This window comes from Delphinapterus leucas, chromosome 16 (assembly GCF_059928025.1).
Source record: "Delphinapterus leucas isolate spDelLeu-1000000601 "Yukka" chromosome 16, BTC_Dleu_Yukka2, whole genome shotgun sequence".
NCBI lineage: Eukaryota > Metazoa > Chordata > Mammalia > Artiodactyla > Monodontidae > Delphinapterus > Delphinapterus leucas.
In genome coordinates this window covers 30914384-30932442 of record NC_143144.1, presented here as the reverse complement: position 1 = coordinate 30932442, position 18059 = coordinate 30914384, and the positions used below count along the sequence as shown (strand labels likewise).

The window sequence follows — 18059 nt, the reverse complement described above, 5'->3', positions numbered from 1 at the left end:
CCAATCAGCTTTGGGCACACCAGGGTGTCATTTCTACCCAGGCCTTCCTGCTCCCCAGGGCTCTAAATGGGAATCAGAGACACAACTCTCTTGGTTTTCAGATTCTCTATATCTATTTATTTTTGAAAATTAAAGGCATAGCCTCTTTAAAACCGAAAGCCTTTTCCTCCTACTTCTGTAACATTTATTCTATGAATCAATGAATGCCACAAGGGAAAAGGCTAGTGGGTACAAAGATATTGTAGGAAAAATGTCAATTAGTATTTCAAAACATCTCAGCCACATGTATAAAGTGGGATATGATTATTTTTAGACTTACTTTTGAGAATTCAATGCCATAACACAGGTTAAGTACATAGCAGTGTCTGAAACAGAAACTAGATAAATATTATTTCCCTTCCCTTAGTTCTTCCCACCTTTCTGACCATTTGTCTTTTCCTCAATGGCTTTTCTTCCCCTACAATTTCCCTGCCTTTTGTTTAAAATCTAGTGGTTCCTTAATTGTTATGTATTCATCTCCCCAAACTTTCTACTTTTTGTAATTCTCCTGAACACCCACAGACACCTCACACTCATCTGGTCCGGAACTGCCCTTGATGTTATTCCCCCAGATTGCTCCTTCGTCTTGGATTTCCTTTGTCAGTCATAGCACAGCATTCATGACTCTGCTTAAGAGAGAAACCTAAGCATCGATCTTGATATCTTCATTCTGATCCAACACCTCCCACATCTAATCAGTTCTCAGTTAATGACTATTTCTCCATCCTGACCCCTCCTATCTATTCTCACAGCCACCGGCATAGCTAAGGTCCTCAACAATTCATATATCTTTTCCTCCTGACTGGTCCCCTTCCTACCTGCCTGCTTCTGGCCACCCTCTAGCCATCCACTGATAATATTCCATTTCTAACACTTAGATGTGATCTTGTGATCCTCTCAGATCAACTATTTACACAGTGGTGCTTCATCCCCTACAAGTGATGGTATTGAAAGTCCTTGGCTATCTACTCTCAATTTTCATGTCCATTTTTAATCCTCTCTTCTTTCCTTTCTCCTCTGTTCTTCACCCACATACCAAATCGGTGCTCAACATTGGTGTTCTAAAAATAAACGTGAGGGGACGACCAAGCGTGCTGTGACACAAGAACTTTAGTACTACTAAAAACTTAGAGGTTCGGAAATGTATATGATATATTAATACATATTTATTGCAAGTATACAATATATATAACATTGCTTTTAAAAAACCTCAATTATTTCCTTTTCTCACTTCAGCACACCTCTTCTACTTGGCAACAGCAACACAAGTCACTATAAAATGCAAACTCTTTTAACTTTCTTATGTTACTTTCTTATATACATAAGAGTATATATTATATACTATATAGTATATACATAATATATGGTAGTGAGTTCCTATAATAACATCACATTGATAATGGAAAAGAAAAAAGAAAAAGGGATAAAGGAAAAGCTAAGCAGCAGTACCCTGTCTACGCTGTTGACCTAAAACGAGTCGACTTCCAGATACTTCTCCAGCAAAGATGGGTTTATTCGAGATCAGCAGAGAATTGTAATTTAGAGTCTGCGACCATGGCAAGCCATGTGCTAGTCCTTGCTTGGCAAGGAAAAGGGGAACGAACAGTTTTATAGAGGGGAAAGGGAAGTTGGGAGGGCTGTAGTAAGCAAAAGTGTCCGTGGCTTTTCGTTGGCTGAGTCCTTGCCAGGCATCTTCTTTCTTCCTGTTGGGCTCTGCTATCCCCGCAGGGAGTGAGGGTGTGGTCTCTTGACTCTATTTAATTGAGGTTTCTGTTTATTATTATCTTTGTACACTTCTCCCTTTCGATCAGGATCTTCCTCTAAAAACATCACTAATCAGGAGTCAGGTTTCCCAGTTTCTGTGGCTTTTTGTCCCTCAGTGCCAGGAGGGACCTTGCCTGAGTGTACTGTTTCACACGGGAGGGAAAGCGTACAGACTGGAAACCTACTGAGGTAACATTTGAGTGACGAGGAGGGGTAGGAGGGAGAACTTTCGAGCGCTTTTTATCACAGACGTTGGAGATCTTGAAGTGTTATATATCATCATCAAAGATTTGGTGGCCAACTTCCAAGGGGCCTGGTCGGGATATCTTGGGAAAGCTGTCCCATCAGATGTCATGTGCTTCAATTCTGGGAAATCTGTACTTTCAGATCACCAGATGATGTGCAGGCCAGTCAGGGTTTGGTGCTTTCTTTAAGTGTGTCATGTGAATCCAAGAGTATATTCCTTGGAGTTTGGTGGCATAAGGGTTGGTTAGCAGTACTTGATAGAGGCCTCTCCAGCAAGGTTGAGGCGAGTTCTTCTGGAGGTATCTTTTCCAATGGACAAAACCTCCAGGGGGTAAGGTGTGATGCTTAAGGTCTTTGTCTCTAGGGAGGGCACTGTGAAAAGATTGCTTTACCAAAGCATGCTTATTTATTTATTTATTTTTAAAAGCATCGATTTTATTTATTTATTTATTTTTGGTTGCGTTGGGTCTTCGTTGCTGTGCGCAGACTTTCTCTAGTTGCGGCGAGCGGGGGCTACTCTTCGTTGTGGTGTGTGGGCTTCTTGTTGCAGTGGCTTCTCTTGTTGCAGAGCACGGACTCTAGGTACATGGGCTTCAGTAGTTGTGGCTCGTGGGCTCTAGAGCGCAGGCTCAGTAGTTGTGGTGCACAGGCTTAGTGGCTCCACAGCATGTGGGATCTTCCCGGACCAGGGATCGAACCCATGTCCCCTGCATTGGCAGGCGGATTCTTAACCACTGCGCCACCAGGGAAGTCCCAAAGCATGGTTATTTTTAATAGAAGCAATTAGACCTTTATAATGTTGTAGAATCTCTCCTTCTATAAGTTGTGAGTCAAAAGAAGAAGGAGCCAAGTGTATTGGGCATCCTATGACCATCTCAAAGGGTGAGATTTTATGAGCTCCAAAAGGGGTAAATCTGAGATTTAGAAGGACCAATGGCAATGCTTTTGGCCAAGGTATTTGGAGGGCTTCTACAATTTTTACCAATAGTCTTAATAATGCCTTTAGTGCAGTAGAATAAACCAGAGGACTGAGGGCGGTAAGCACAGTAAAAGTGCTGTAAAACTGGCTAGACAGTACAGGCTTTTCCAAGTATCTGCCCAGTAAAATGGGTTCCTTGATCACTGTGAAGTTCAAGAGGACTTCCATAGGTAAAGATAATTTTTCCCATAAGGACTTTATCCACAGAAGAGACAGTAGCCTGTCTGCAAGGGATGTCTTCAGTCTAGTGTGAAAACAGACTGTGACTAAAACATATTTATATCCATGAGACAGAGGAAGTTGTATGAAATCCATTTGCCAGACCTCCAATGGTCCATTAGGCAGTTTAAAATATCTGGGAGCAGTACAACAAGCTTCCCTGAGTTGTATTTCAGACAAGTGGGACAAGTGAGGAAGGTACCTTTAGTGGCCTTGTTAATGTTTCCCCACCAATATTGATTCATGAATGCTATAATTTTGCCAGTAGACCAATGGTTTAATGCATGCACATTGCTGAGAAGTGGGAATTTTAGTCTCCAGAAGGACGGGGTTGTTCTTTGGTCCAAACCAGAGCTTTCTCTTTTTATCAAACCAGCAATTGTTGAATTTCCACTCTTGTTTTTCCTTTTCTGGGTCCAACTGTTTGGCTTCTCTAGCCACTTTTCTAAAGCTATCATTTGAGGAAACATCCCTTTGGACCATGACAGAGGCTTGGCTGCTGTTAGCCCCTTTTATTTCCTTGAGGAAATATCACCAAGGTGATTTCCTTTACCTCCCAGAGAGTCAAAGTTTAGAATGCTCTGGAATCTTAATAGCTAAAGTGGCAGGTAAAGTATTGCATCCAACGATTCCTGAACATAAGGGTCACGTTAAACTTTATTTCTGCTGAAAGTAAGGAAGTCACGTTGCTTCTACAATATTCCAAAATCATAAGCTACTTCAAAAGCATATCTACTATCTGTATAAATATTGGCACTTTTGTCCTTGGCTACAAGCCCTTGTAAGAGTGTATAATTCAGCCTGTTGGGCAGAAGTAGCCATAGGTAAAGATGCTGCCTCAACAACGTCAAAAAGCAGTTGCAGTAGCACACCTGGCGCGATATTTGCCACCGTCACCTTTTAAATAGGAACCATCAGAGAAGCAGGAGAAGTCAGTTTACTCAGAGGAGCTTCCTGTAAATCAGCACAAGGAGTCAGGAGGTGATCAGTTAGCGTTAAGCAGTCATGAGGAATTTTGTGAATGATGGACGGGAGAAAAGTAACTGGGTTAAGGTTACTACAACATAAAAGGATTATGTGAGGAGTAGTTAACAAAAGGACTTCATAGGAAGTGAGGCGGCTGACTGAGAAATGTTGAGTGTGAGGAGAATTCAGGAGGGCTTCTACTACATGAGATACAAAAACAGTTAAAGGGGATCCCACCACAATTTCCTAGGTGGTATTAATCAAAAGGGCAATGGTCATAGTTGGTCTATGGCAAGGGTGGTATCCTCGCGCCACAGGGGCCAGTTACTGGTGTGACACCCTGTGGGTTGATGGTGGTCCCTGTGTTTTGGGGTGAGTACCCAAAGAGCATTCTCTTCCCTTTCATATACAAAAGGAAAAAGAATCTCATAATTGGGATGCCCAAGGGCATGTGGGTTCATCAAACTCTCCTTTAAGGCCTTGAAAGCTATGTTGTCCAGTTTTCCCCATAAAACTGGGTCAGGGTTGTTATAGCTTAGTAAAATATAGTGAGGTTTGGCTGTGAAGAGAGAAATTTGGAATCCAATTTTGGCAATAACCATATAGCCCAAGAAAACTTCAAAGTTGGCACTCAGTTTTGGGTTTGGGGAAACTTAAGACATCATGAAGTCTATCTGGGTCTAGATGTATCCCTAATTCTGGTAGCACATGCCCTAAATATCAAACCCAGGTTACAGAAAACTGAAAAAAAATGTTGGTGACCTTATGTCCCTTTAAGGTTAAAAGCTTTAGCAAGCGGATGCTCTTCCTGTGAGAAGGCTTGAGAAGGAGAGCAAAGAAGCAAATCATCCATATGTTGCAACAAAATAGAACCTCTAGGGAACTTTATATTAACCTGATCAGCCTTCAGGATTTGTGAGAAATACAAAGGACTCTCAGTGAAACCTTCAGGCATTACTGTCCCAGGTGATTTTTTTTCCTCAAATGAAGGCAAAAGGTATTGGCTAGCTTCATCAACTGAAATATTAAAGAATATTATCTACGAACTGCATAGATCAGTTATAGTAAAGAATTTACATCCAATGGGAATGCATGCTAGTGAGGCAGGAGTGTTAGAAACAACAGGGTGTCCAGGGATGACGATGTAGCTTAGTGCTCAGAGATCCTCAGCAAATCTCCACCCTTGGCCATAGGTTTTCTCACCGGTAAAATAGGGGTGTTACAGGGACTAGTGCAAGGGACAAGGAGGCCTAGAGACTTGTAATCTTCTATTATGGACTTTATGCCTTGAAGGCTTCTTTACTCATTGGGTATTGATTAATTCTGGGAAGGAGTTTTGAGGGATCTCTTTGAATCTCGACGGGAGGTGCACTGTGAATTTTGCCAATACAGTTGGAGATTTTGCCCATAAGGAAGGTGGTAGCTGATTCAGTAGGGACAGATGGTCACTGTTTTCAGAATCAACTCTAGTACCATCAACGATGGAACAAATAAAACATGTGAAAGGGTCATTTAATTCACCTAGTTGGCTGATTGGATGACTACTGCCAAATTTTAGAATTGCTTCCCCTTTTGAGAGAAAGAAATTCTGGCATGATACTTCTCTAAGAAGTCTCAGCTTAATAAATGCATAGGGGCTGAGGAACTAAAGTGAAAAAACTGTGTATCTCTTAAAGGGTCTAAGAAAAATGGAATAGGCTCAGGGACAGGAACCTCTTGAGGTGCATTAGAGATCCTCACTATTTGAACTGTTTCTGAACTCCAAGGCAGGGGCTGCTTTATAATAGTGGGGTTGAGCACCCGGCGTGTGGCTCTGGTGTCAGTAAGGACTGGAGTAGATTCATCCCCACTCTGGAGAAATGTCTCTCCAAGCTGATTAAGAGGGAAGATTGGGAAAAGTCCCTGTACTTCCTCAGAGCCCGTCATTAGAATTGGGAGGGCGTTAGAAAGGCTGGTTAGAGGGTTGAAAGTGCCTAAGGCACTTAGATTTGTAACAGTCCCAATGTCCTGGCTCTTTGCAATAGTAACAGAAACTGGAAGGGTTTTGGTTCTGTTTAGGAACCTTCCTCTGCTGGGGTTGACGATTAAGAATTTTGATGGTCTTCCATTTTGGTGACTTATCTAGAGTGTGGGAGAGCTGGTTTGCCAGATTCACTGAATCTGGAGTGGACACAGTTTGCCATTCCATCCTGGTCCGCTTGAATGGAAGAGAAAAGTCCCGGTTCAGCCCATTAATAAGCATAGAGTTAAAAGCTATGCAGGTAGAATCAACGCCTGAAGGAAGACCAGAACTTTCTTTAAAAATAATCTGCAGTTGATTTTAATCATCATGAACAGGTTCACAAGACGTTTGTGTGCAAGCCTGAATTTTGTTCCGATCAACAAGCTTTCGAAAGGCTCTAGGAACTGCTTGATGAAGTTGCCTAGTGATTGCCTGGGCCTGGTCATGGAAGTTAGCGAGCTCCCCGGTCGTAATTCTAGAGATCTTCCAGGATTTTCCCAGTTAGTGTTTTTCATCCAATGCTGATCCTGGCCTCCACCAATAAGCATATGAACCAGGTAGCATAAGTCAGAGAGACTCGGCTGCTAAGTTTGAATGACTATTATTAAGTTCCTCAAAAAGTCGATGAAGTTATTCAGTTACTTTGGGGAAATCTTTGACTATGGCTCCCAGTTCAGCTTCAGTCCAGGGAATATAAGAAATAAAGGGTTTAGCTTCTGGATCTCAGGAGGTTTATGTTTAAAGGGATAGGGTCTGACACGTTCAGAGGAATAGGTAGTGGGAAGAATTTCCGAGAAAAGGGGAAGTTCTGGTGAGAAACTTAATACAGGGGAATTTAAGGTATAGAGGAGGCATCATAGGCAGGGAAGAGGAAGATGGCTCCAGCGGCAGAGCCTGGCCATGGAGCCAAGGGAGAGACATAAGATTGTGCTGGAGGGAGAGCCTGAGGCAAAGAAGACAAGGAAAAGAGTCTGGGGTTTCAGGAAGCGTCTTATCTTTCTTTGTTGGTTTGCCTCAGTTAATCTTAAACTCTTATTCTTCAGAGAGGCAATTTCAGGCACCTGATAAAATTTGGAAGCCTCAAACTATCAAAATAGGCATACCACTCCGTTCCGGAAATGTTGAAGTTATTGCAATCCAGTTTGGTTTTAAGGAAATTAAGTTTGGGGATTTCAAACGTTCCCCATAATGTCCATTGGTATTCTGAACTGCATTTGGTCAGGCTGGTCCATTTAGTTGGAAATGCACATGAGGAAAGACTGCAGTGTTTAAATGTAAAATCGGCCAGAGTCCCTGTAGGAGGGGTGCCCTCAAAATACTTAGATAACTGAAATTCCATTTCTCAGAAAATTTTCTCCAGAGTAAAAGAACAATTTTCAAACAGCCCAAACAACTTACACCACAAACAGCTCAATTCAAACAGCTTGCAACTCAGCCTGCAAGCTAATACCAGCCAGTTCTAAGGAAATAGCTTGGTCCTGGAGAAGCCAGGTCAAAGACTTTTTCAGCCAGTTTCCAGAGAACAGCCTCTATTCCGAAGGAATGAGCTGATGGCTTCTCAGTCAGCTTCAGCTGAAATAGTCTGACCTGAGAATCAGGCTGAAGTGCCAAATGAATACTTGCATACAGAACAAGACCTTAACCAGAAAGAGAAAACCTTAAAATAGATCCTAAAAAAAAAGTCTGGAGAGCTTCAAATGCAAAAAGGGAATGAGCTTGGATCCAGGAGAAAGACATACGTTTGAGCTCTAGGGTTGGCAGTGAGAGAAGCAGTGAGTACCAATGGGCTCAGCTGTGGATATGGTACCTGTTTGCTCACCAGCCTGGAGCCTTTGGGGGTCTTCCCTGTTCTTGTATGGGCCACCAAAATTTTGACCTAAAACAGATAGGCTGCCCAGATATTTCTCCAACAAAGATGAGTATATTTAGGATCAGCAAATAATTACAATTTGGAATCTGCACCCATGGTGAGCCACGTGCAAGTCCTTGCAGGGCAAGGGCAAGAGAACTCTTTTATAGAGGGAAGGAGGAAGTTGGGAGGGCTGTAGTGAACAAAGAGTTCATGGCTTTTCATTAATTGAGTCCCTGCCAGGAAAGAAGATGAGTCTTTCTTTATCCTGTTGGGCTCCCTCCCTCTCTGTTCTCCTGACTCTATTTAATCGAGGTTTCCATTAATTAAAAAAAAAATTTTTTTTACAACATCATCATAGTGTTTATTGAATAGTCCAGTGCTTGAAACATAGTAGATTCTCAACTAGCAGTTCCTGAGGAAATGAATGTGCCCTTGGAGGCTTCGCTGCTGCTCTCCTCTCTGCCTTGCTGGGACATCCCAATGGGTGAAGATCACGTGATGCCACCACCTTAGGCATGCTGCTGGGAATTTCCCACTTTCCTGTTTGTTTTCTACCTGGAACAATCATATTCATTTTTCAGGCTCAGCTTAAATATCAATTTCTCTATTAAGCCTTTCTTGGCTTTGTAGATCATTTCTCTCTTCCTGAGAAACTAATCCTTTCCTTCTGTGTACTTCCACGCCCCTTGGTGAATGCATTTTCCAGGTGCTTTAGCACTAAGGATTCATTATTTGGTTTATGTATTATATCTTACTCTTTCATTACAAAGTGAGCTCCTTGAAAAGCCTTTTTTCTTTTGATTATAGCATCAGCATGCAGAGGAGACACTGTGAATTTTTATTCGGTTTAGCTGGGTAGGGAACTTGAAGGCAGGAAGATTAAGAACTGTTAACTCGATCGCACACATTGAACAGGTATGCCTGGATTTAATTTTTAAGCAAAATATATGGTTTGCCTTTCCAGGATGTTAGAATCATCTTTACTTCGTATTACTTCCTTCCTCTTATTGGCTTATCTGTCCCAAACATAAGGAAAATCCAGGTCCTTTTTCCCCAGGAGTTCTTGAGGGGACAGCAGACTTCAGATCCATGGATTTCTTGCCTCCAAAACTTCCAACATTCCAGTGAACAAACATGCATTTGAAGACCCTTTGTCCAAATCAAAGCAGTGATATAGATCAAGTTGCAGGAGAATGGGAGACTAGTTGTGGAAGGTCAAGGGAATGTTGTCCTCCTGGCACACAGAGCTTTAGAACACAGTGGGATGCTAGTTCTGCAACCCTTCCCAAATATGCCCATTTGGTTACAGTATATTGTAGTTCCTGAGACACAACATCTGTTCACTTTAACAATGAATGGTTGAAATATGTGGTCCAGTATTTGAAGGTAAACACATTTCCCCACCTGTTTGCACAGGGTTTCTACAAAGACAAAGGCTAACTCTTCTTATTGGCAAATTTCCTACCCCTAGCTTGAGTTCGTCCTGTTGCTTTATTGTAATTTATGTTCCTCCAGGAAAATAAAAAAGACACTCCAGAAATTTTGGAAACCAATTTCTCAAGTTGCTTGCACCGAGAGACTCAACTGAAAGACTGTCCCACCATCCCTGACATACCCTAACTCCTAAAAGAACACTATCTATAGCCCAGCTGGTCTCAACCCTCAAATGTGGGAGCTAATTATTGAAGTCACATCCTCCTTGATTTAAGATCTTTTAATGGACAGCTAGAAGCTTGGCCATCACTTCACACCTGCCATAGTGTCAATCAGTTGGAGGAAAAAAAAACATTTTTATGTCAATCAAGAAATCCTTGGGGATGTTATAACCTGTTATGATGCATTACCCTTTGACCGCTGTGACTTAAAGGCTCTGGCATTAAAGAGCATGTGCCAGAAATAATTAGAAGCTAATCTTAATTGTATTCACATATAAATAAAGCATTGAGCACGGGAGTGTTTATACTGTCTGGATGAGAAGGCTGGCATCTTCCTTGGTGCCACCATCAGCATCCCTATTCATCAAATGCAGTGAGTTGAGATTCAAAGTTATTGCCCTAACACTGCAAATATTTAACACCAATGTGATTATTATTATCCTGTATTAATAATGTCCTGCCACAGGTGTTAACAAGGCCAGCATAGCAAACTGACTCATTCTCAATGCCCCTAGCACCCTGTGGTGAAAGAGATGGATTCTCCAGGAAACAGCCATTGTGAAAACAGCAATATATAGGGCTGAGGCTGGCCTTACACATCTTAGTGGTTACGAAAATGTCTCCCCAACCCCTTGTGAGTTATAGCTCACTAAGGTATGACACTGAGTCACCTTATCTCTCCCAGGAGCTGCTCTGTTGTGCCTGGGCTCAGGGGCATCCATCTGAATGACACCAACCTCAAAATCGGAATTTGGGCTTTAAATCTTGAGCGTGTGATGTTTTTCTTCACGCGCCAGATTTCAGAGAGCCCGAAAGAAGAGAGAGAATCACCAACACACACCTGGCTTGCGCTTGTTCACAGCTCATCTTGGCCATTGCAACATCCTGTCCTTAGAATGACCTTACAGAAAAAAGAGAGTTAAAGGGAATAGCTACAAAAATGAGAATGGCTGAGGAGTAAATAAAACAACAGGAAGGCAGCCAGGGGCCGCAGTGCCCAGACTGAACCACAATAAAACAAATTCATTATACTGTAAATTACTCGCACTATATGGGAGTCTATTACGAGGAGTTTGTGAGAACTGGGAAAGGGGGGGGTGGATTCCAATTATGTTCAGAGCCCATGGACCACTCTAACATCTCCAGAGCCAAAGAAATCTAACTCCTGATGGATTGTTCATGATTGTAGAGGGTGAGGAGAGTACGTAAATTAAACCCTCAGGTAGCCCTACCTGTGGTGTGAGGTATAGTACAGGTCTTTCTTCTGCATTTGGGCTGAGAACGCCTGAGGGTAATTTGCCATCCTCAGGGCCCAAAACAGGGCCGGCCAGAGTGTCTAGTGCTCAGTATATTTCTGTTGACTCAGAGGATTGTCCTGAAGTGTTAAAGCCCTTAGAACATAGTAAGTGCTCAATAAGTATCAGCGATTCAGTAGCTGACCAACCACTTCCTGCATGGAAGCTTCCCCCCTCCACCATGGATGTATAATCCACATGACAAGATATATGAGCCTTCTCATTCTCACATAAGTGCTTCATTCATTAATTCTCACTCCACGCATTTAACAAATATTCGTAGAGCAGCTCCTACGTGCCAGGCACCATCAATCACGTGTTCTGGAGTCCGTAAAAAGCTTTGGCATCAGACGGACCTGGGTCAAATCCCAGCTCTGTGATACTGAGCTTCAGTTTCCTTATCTGCAAAATCAGCATAATAATAATTCCTCCCTTGAGATGCTGTGAGGATTGAAAGAGCTTCTGTAGTGAGATATGTGGTGCAGAGCTTAACACGTGGTAAGCTTTATAAATGCTTAAATAAAGCCTAGTAGTTTCAAGGCTTCACCTAAATCCAGGCATCACTGTGACCCTTACCCTGCTTTACACAGCCCTTGTTAATTCTGCTTTCCTCTGAACTCAATTCGTACTTACTGTCTGATCTATCAAGTTTAGGTCTTGGCTTTTTGATTCACTTGGTAGCCTTTCTTCCTTGGCCTATTATTCCATGCATCTCTAACTTTGACTTTGCACATGGAGAAATATAATTGCAGAGGAGCCCAGACGATGAGCAGGTTAGGAGCTGGGGACTGAGTCTAGATGAAGATCGATGCAGGAAAAAGCTCATCTTCACAAAGGTAGAGTGGGGCTTGATGAAAGATAAATAGAATCCTTGCAGGGGAAAGCAGGATGAAGCCCAGAAAGGAGAGGAACAGATGTGTACCTGATGGTTTTCCCAGAGAGTTGGCATATTCTGTAGTGTGAGGAGTCCCCTAGAGCATGGGGACTCTTTGGGGGGAAGTTGTGTGAGGACAGAGGTTCACAACACCTGGATGGGGAAAGAGAGTTCCCATGTGAATTATGGGGCACTCAGTATAGCTGGGGGCCATCCACAGTCATGTTTACCCAATTTCTTCATCCCTAATCTTTAACTCTTGTTGGATATAAGCAACTTTAGTTTCACTGGTAGGAAGACAATGTCCCACAGTGACTATACCTCTGCACTTCCTGAGACCCTTGCCACATCTGGATGTCCAATCATAGGCTGGGATCCAAGAATATAATTCTAAAGAACAGACTGATACAAGTAGAGAAACAGCAGCAAAAAAGTAGCAGAAGGAAATTAGAAAGAGGCAGTTATGGCCCCTGAATTTCACTGTTGTTTTTATTTTTAATTTTTAAAAATAAATTTATTTTATTTTTATTTTTAGTTTTGGCTGCATTGGGTCTTTGTTGGTGCATGTGGGCTTTCTCTAGTTGCGGTTAGCAGGGGCTACTCTTTGTTGTGATGTGCAGGCTTCTCACTGTGGTGGCTTCTCGTTGCGGAGCACGGGCTCCAGGCGTGCAGGCTTCAGTAGTTGTGGCACTCAGGCTCAGTAGTTGTGGTTCGTGGGCTCTGGAGCGCAGGCTCAGTAGTTGTGGTGCATGGGCTTAGTTGATCTGTGGCATGTGGGATCTTCCCAGACCAGGGCTTGAACCCGTGTCCCCTACATTGGCAGGCAGATTCTTAACCAAGGTGCAAACCAGGGAAGCCCAAGCCCCTCACTGTTGTTTTAAAAGTGGGATTCTTAACCCTCTGAAACTGTGAGCAGTTTTATGTGGGCATTTTTTTATCTAAGAAGAGGGTCAGTAGATTTCATCAGATTCTCAGAGGACTGTGAGTTACCCTTGCCTTGCTTTGCTCAGAGGAATGATGTGGGGTGGTCTGTGATCCCTTCACATCCACTGAACATTCTCAAGGGCTGCCACTGGGGGCAGGAAGGGAAGGACAGAGAATATAGGGCCAGTTCCACCCCACCCCACCCTACTCCCAACTTCAGTAAAAGCAATTTTTAAAACTTATTTTTTCATATAGAAATAGTTTTACGCTATACAAAAGTTGGAAAAAATAGCTAGAAAAAATGAAGAGTAAGATTATCTAGCTGAAGAGGGCTCTCTTGTATCCACTTCCACCTTGTAGGCAGGCATTCTGTAACAGAGGGCCTAGGGTCAACTCAGTGTCCATGGCTTCATCCTGGATTGCAACCACACAACATACTTTATGCTTCACTGATTTCCCAACTGAAGACTCCATTTCTCATTTCCTGTTTTCGTTCTTGCTATGTGGACAATGTGATACTTATTGAAGACTACTGAGTGGCATATGAAAAATATTTCATTAAATCCTAAATGAAAAAAGTAAAACCCAATTACATAAAAGCTTCCTGAGAAGTAATGAATAAAAGGCAAATTATTTGAGATGTTGCACATCTTTATGATTCTCCCGGTTATTTCTGGTGGCTACAAGATGGCTGCTGCTGCTCTAGCCATCATATCTACATTCCAGCAGGAACAAAGTAGGAGGAATAAGGAGAAAAGGATATTGCCTAAATCAAGCAGCAAAAACTTTCCTGGAAATCCCACAGCATGATCCTACACATGTCCCGTTGGCCAGCACTTTGTCACATGACCAGACCTGGCTGGAAAATAGATAAAGAAAAGGAGGTTAGGAATGGGGTTGGGGCCAGCCAATCAATAAGTGCTCCAGGTGGTAACTGAAAAGTCACCCTAACTTTTGGTCTTGAAATAGTCTATCACAGTAACCACTGAATTAAGTCAGGCCAGACTATAAAGAGAAATTTTCTTCCTTCCTCCCTCCTTTCCCCTCTTCCCTTTTTCTCTCTTCTGTATTGTAAAATCTAAAATTTCAAGTGCTGCCTTGACAACTTTGAGCCTCTTTCGGCCCCAAATGCCTAGCTGTGAGTTTCCCTGTCCTTGCCAGATATGCCCCACCTCCCCAGCCCAGCAGGAAAGCCTCCCTCCCTGACAAGTTCCCCAATCAGCAGAATCAGCTGTGCCTTAGCTGGTCTTCAGCCTAATAGGTTTCACCTCCCCATCAAATCGTGGAATTATTCAAACAAGCCAATCACATCCCTCCACGCGAACGAACGGTTACCTCACTCTTTTCACCACCAAGCCTGAATCCCACAGTCCCTGCTGGTTTTCTCTCCTCCCAAGTGCAATCCTTGTGTGGTCCTGCCTGGCCTGAGGTGTCCTCCTCCCCTTCTCTGTGAGTATTTATGGCTAATAATCTGTCTGGTGCTGGGTGCTCAGCCACCTACTATTTAAGGTGGAGGATTCGTCCCACGTCCATGGGGTGCATAGGAGTTGATCAGAATACCCGTACTGGCATCACAACAGTGAACAAGATATACTCAGGCCTTGCCCTTAGGTGGCTTACCATCTTGTGGGAAAGATATTTACTTGTACTTTGTATTTGCTGCTCCAAATACTGGTGTAGAGTACTATGGGAGCCTGTGGAGGAACGAACAAATGTAGAGCGGAGTGTGTGTGTGTGTGTGTGTGTGTGTGTGTGTGTGTAAGGAAGGGTTGTTTGTTTTTTTTTTCTTTTTTTCGGTACGCCGGCCTCTCACTGTTGTGACCTCTCCCGTTGCGGAGCACAGGCTCCGGACGCGCAGGCTCAGCGGCCATGGCTCACGGGCCCAGCCGCTCCGCGGCATGTGGGATCCTCCCGGACCGGGGCACGAACCCGTGTCCCCTGCATCGGCAGGCGGACCCTCAACCACTGCGTCACCAGGGAAGCCCAGAAGGGGGGATTTTTAAGTTCAGTGTGGCTGAAGCTGAGTTTGAAGAGCTGAGAATAGAGAGGGGAAAGTTCAAAAAAATTGCTTGAAACAGAAGCTGGAGAGGGACCCAGAGGCCAGGTCAAGGCAAACCTTCTCAGCGGAGTGAAGAAGTTCAGGATTTCATGAGCAAGCCCTGGTTTGCTCCCTTCAGCAGGAATACATGGGTGGACATTGGCTTTTGGAAAGACCTCTGTGGCTTCAGTGTGGAGGACGGGAGGGCACCGGGGTAGGAACTGAAGAAAATCAGGGAGGCTGTGGCAGTGGTCTAGGCAGAGTGGCAGAACCTTACTGGAGGGACTGTCTGTGAGGTCGTGGACTGTAGAGGCAGAGAAATCCGTGGCCTCTTAGTGTGACTTTACATTCAAGGGTTTTTGTTTTTACCTTCCTCATAAGGGGCAGGGAAAGGAAAGGTACCTGCTCACATAGGACAAGGGTTCAGCTGCTCATGGTACAAGTTTTATATTAGAACTCTCTGCATCTGCAAGTAAAAGAAAAATACAATTCCAGTGGCTTACACAAACTGGACCTGTGTTTTCTTCCAGAGAAAGGTGGTTGGTTCAAAGAAATCAGAGCAGATACTGCTTTTGGAGTTGCCCTCATTATCCCAAAGTGGCTGCTACAGCTGCATCCATTCTGCATTCAAGGCAGGAGAAAAGGTAAGTGGGAAAGGCTGTGCCGGCTTTATGTGACTTTATGTATCGTCATAGCAGGAAAGAAAAATATTTTACGAATGACCTTTCCCAAAAGACTTTTGCTTATTCCTCACGGACGCTGGCTGCCCCTAGCTGCATGGGAAGTTGGGATGGCAAGTATCAGCTTTCAGGATTCTCTAGAAGGAGGCAGAAAGCGAGAAGGGTGCTGGAAATGGCGATTCAGCAGCCAGTCAATGGTGTTTGCCACAAGTGCATTACAAGCCCGCGTTATATTGGAGGGGAAAGGGGACGCTGTGGAGGCAAGCACGTAGCAGAGGTCAGTCACAGTCGTGAATTTTATGAAAGGTTTGCTGGGAAACTACATTTAAGAAAATATATATGGTGACTACTATTCCCCTGACAGCACGACCGAGTGATTTGCAGTGTACTCGCATTTCATGGCCCTGGTTCCAAGTACTGTCACTCACTTTCACGTCAGACACTTGAGTTGTTTCAAAATCACCAGGCTGGCCCACTATAAAATTACATACACGTGCACACACCCCTTTAGGAGCCCCCAGCCTATGGTGAGAAGCGTGCTTGTTCTTCTGATGGCTGTGACATCAGCACTATGGATTTGTTTGGGCAAATGTGCTTCTTTGTAAGAGCGGAACTCCAGAAAGATTAAAACTACCCTTTGCCCCAGGTCTCTTGCCGTAAGCCTGGAGTCTAAATTCCTTGAAAGCAGTTTTATGCCCATGGTATCATGATTCTCATGGCAATCCTGCAAAGCAGGCTTTTAGAAGAGGAAACTGACCCAAAGAAATGAAATGATTTGCTTGTGACCATCTAGTAGTGTGTAGGGGTCAGCAGCCTTCTCCAAAGGAAGACCTCCTGGGTACAAATCCAAGCTCTTTCTTTTTTTTTGTTTTTTTTTTTGGTGGTACGCGCGGGCCTCTCACTGTTGTGGCCTCTCCCGTTGCGGAGCACAGGCTCCGGACGCGCAGGCTCAGCGGCCATGGCTCACGGGCCCAGCCACTCCGCGGCATGTGGGATCTTCCCGGACCGGGGCACGACCCCGTGTCCCCTGCATCGGCAGGTGGGCTCTCAATCACTGTGCCACCAGGGAAGCCCCAAGCTCTTTCTAATTCTGGGTGATTCAAAAGACTTTCAAGGTAGCAGCAAAGCAAGGTCGCTGAGAAATGAAGGAAGACCAGCAATGATGAACTTAATTATAATTCTAGTTTAGGAAAATCTGGGAAAAAAGCTGTTCTGTCTATGTGCTAACAAAGCACCCTGAAACTTAGTCACATAAACCACCAGTTATCAATATTTTATTATGTTCATGTATTCTGTGGTTCAAGAACTCAGATCCCAGTGGGAATGGTCTGTCTTCTCCATGATGTCTGGGGCCTCAGCTGGGGAGAGTTAATGTCTGTGGGTTACTCCATAACTGGGGACTGAAGACTTTCAACTTACGTGTCTGGCTCCTGGGCAGGGGTGACTCCAAGGCTGGGCTCAGATGGGACTACTGACTTAAGCAGCTAGGTACAGCCTCTCCAGGTGGCTTGAGCTTCCTTTTTTTTTTTTTTAATTTACTTTTTATTGTATATTAGAGTATAGTTGATTTACAATGTTGTGTTAGTTTCAGGTGTACAGCAAAGTGATTGTTATATATATATGTATATCCATTCTTTTTCATATTCTTTTCCCATATAGGTTACTACAGATTATTGAGTAGAGTTCCCTATGCTATACAGTAGGGGTCCTTGTTGATTATCTGTTTTATATAGAGTAGTATGTATATGTTAATCCCAAACTCCTAATTTATCCCTCCCCCCACCTTTCCCCTTTGTAACCGTAAGTTTGTTTTTGAAGTCTGTGACTCTGTTTCTGTTTTGTAAATAAGTTCATTTATCTCATTTTTTTAGATTCCACATATAAATGACATCATATGATTTGTCTTTCTCTGAATTACTTCACTTAGCATGATCATGTCTAGGTCCATTCATGTTGTTGCAAATGGCATTATTTCATTCCTTTTTATGGCTGAGTAATATCCCACTGTATCTGTGCACCACGTCTTCTTTATCGATTCCTCTGTCGATGGGCACTTAGGTGGCTTCCATGTCGTGGTTACTGTAAATAGTGTTGCAGTGAACACTGGGGTGCATACTTTTCAAAGTATGGTTTTCTCTAGATACGTGCCCAGGGGTGGGATTGCTGGATCATATGGTAGTTCTATCAATATTTTTAGTTTTTTAAGGAATCTCCATAATGTTTGTACCAGGTTACACTCCCACCAACAGTGTAGGTTCACTTTTCTCTACACCCTCTCCAGCATTTACTGTTTGTAGACTTCTTGATAATGGCCGTTCTGACTGGTGTGAGGTGATACCTCATTATAGTTTTGATTTTCATTTCTCTAATAGTTAGTGATGTTGAGCACCTTTTCATGTGCTTTTTGGCCACCTTTATGTCTTCTTTGGAGAAATGTCTATTTAGAGCTTCTGCCCAGTTTTGGATTGGGTTGTTTGTTATTTTGATATTGAGCTGCAAGAGCTGTTTGTGTATTTTGGAGATTAA

General features: G+C 43.4%; 1 protein-coding gene across 2 annotated transcripts in view; it reads left to right on the top strand.

The window, feature by feature from the left end:
• LOC149747249 (uncharacterized) overlaps positions 1 to 18059 on the top strand; it is a 107195-nt gene that overhangs the window by 9170 nt on the left and 79966 nt on the right. For both annotated transcript variants that reach the window (XR_016388078.1, XM_089897737.1), the window contains exon 2: positions 15384 to 15497. Coding sequence is in view for 1 of the 2 variants with exons in the window: in XM_089897737.1 (XP_089753863.1) it covers positions 15384 to 15497 (114 nt within the window). In the remaining variant the exon portion in view is untranslated. The remainder of the gene's footprint in view (positions 1 to 15383; positions 15498 to 18059) is intronic.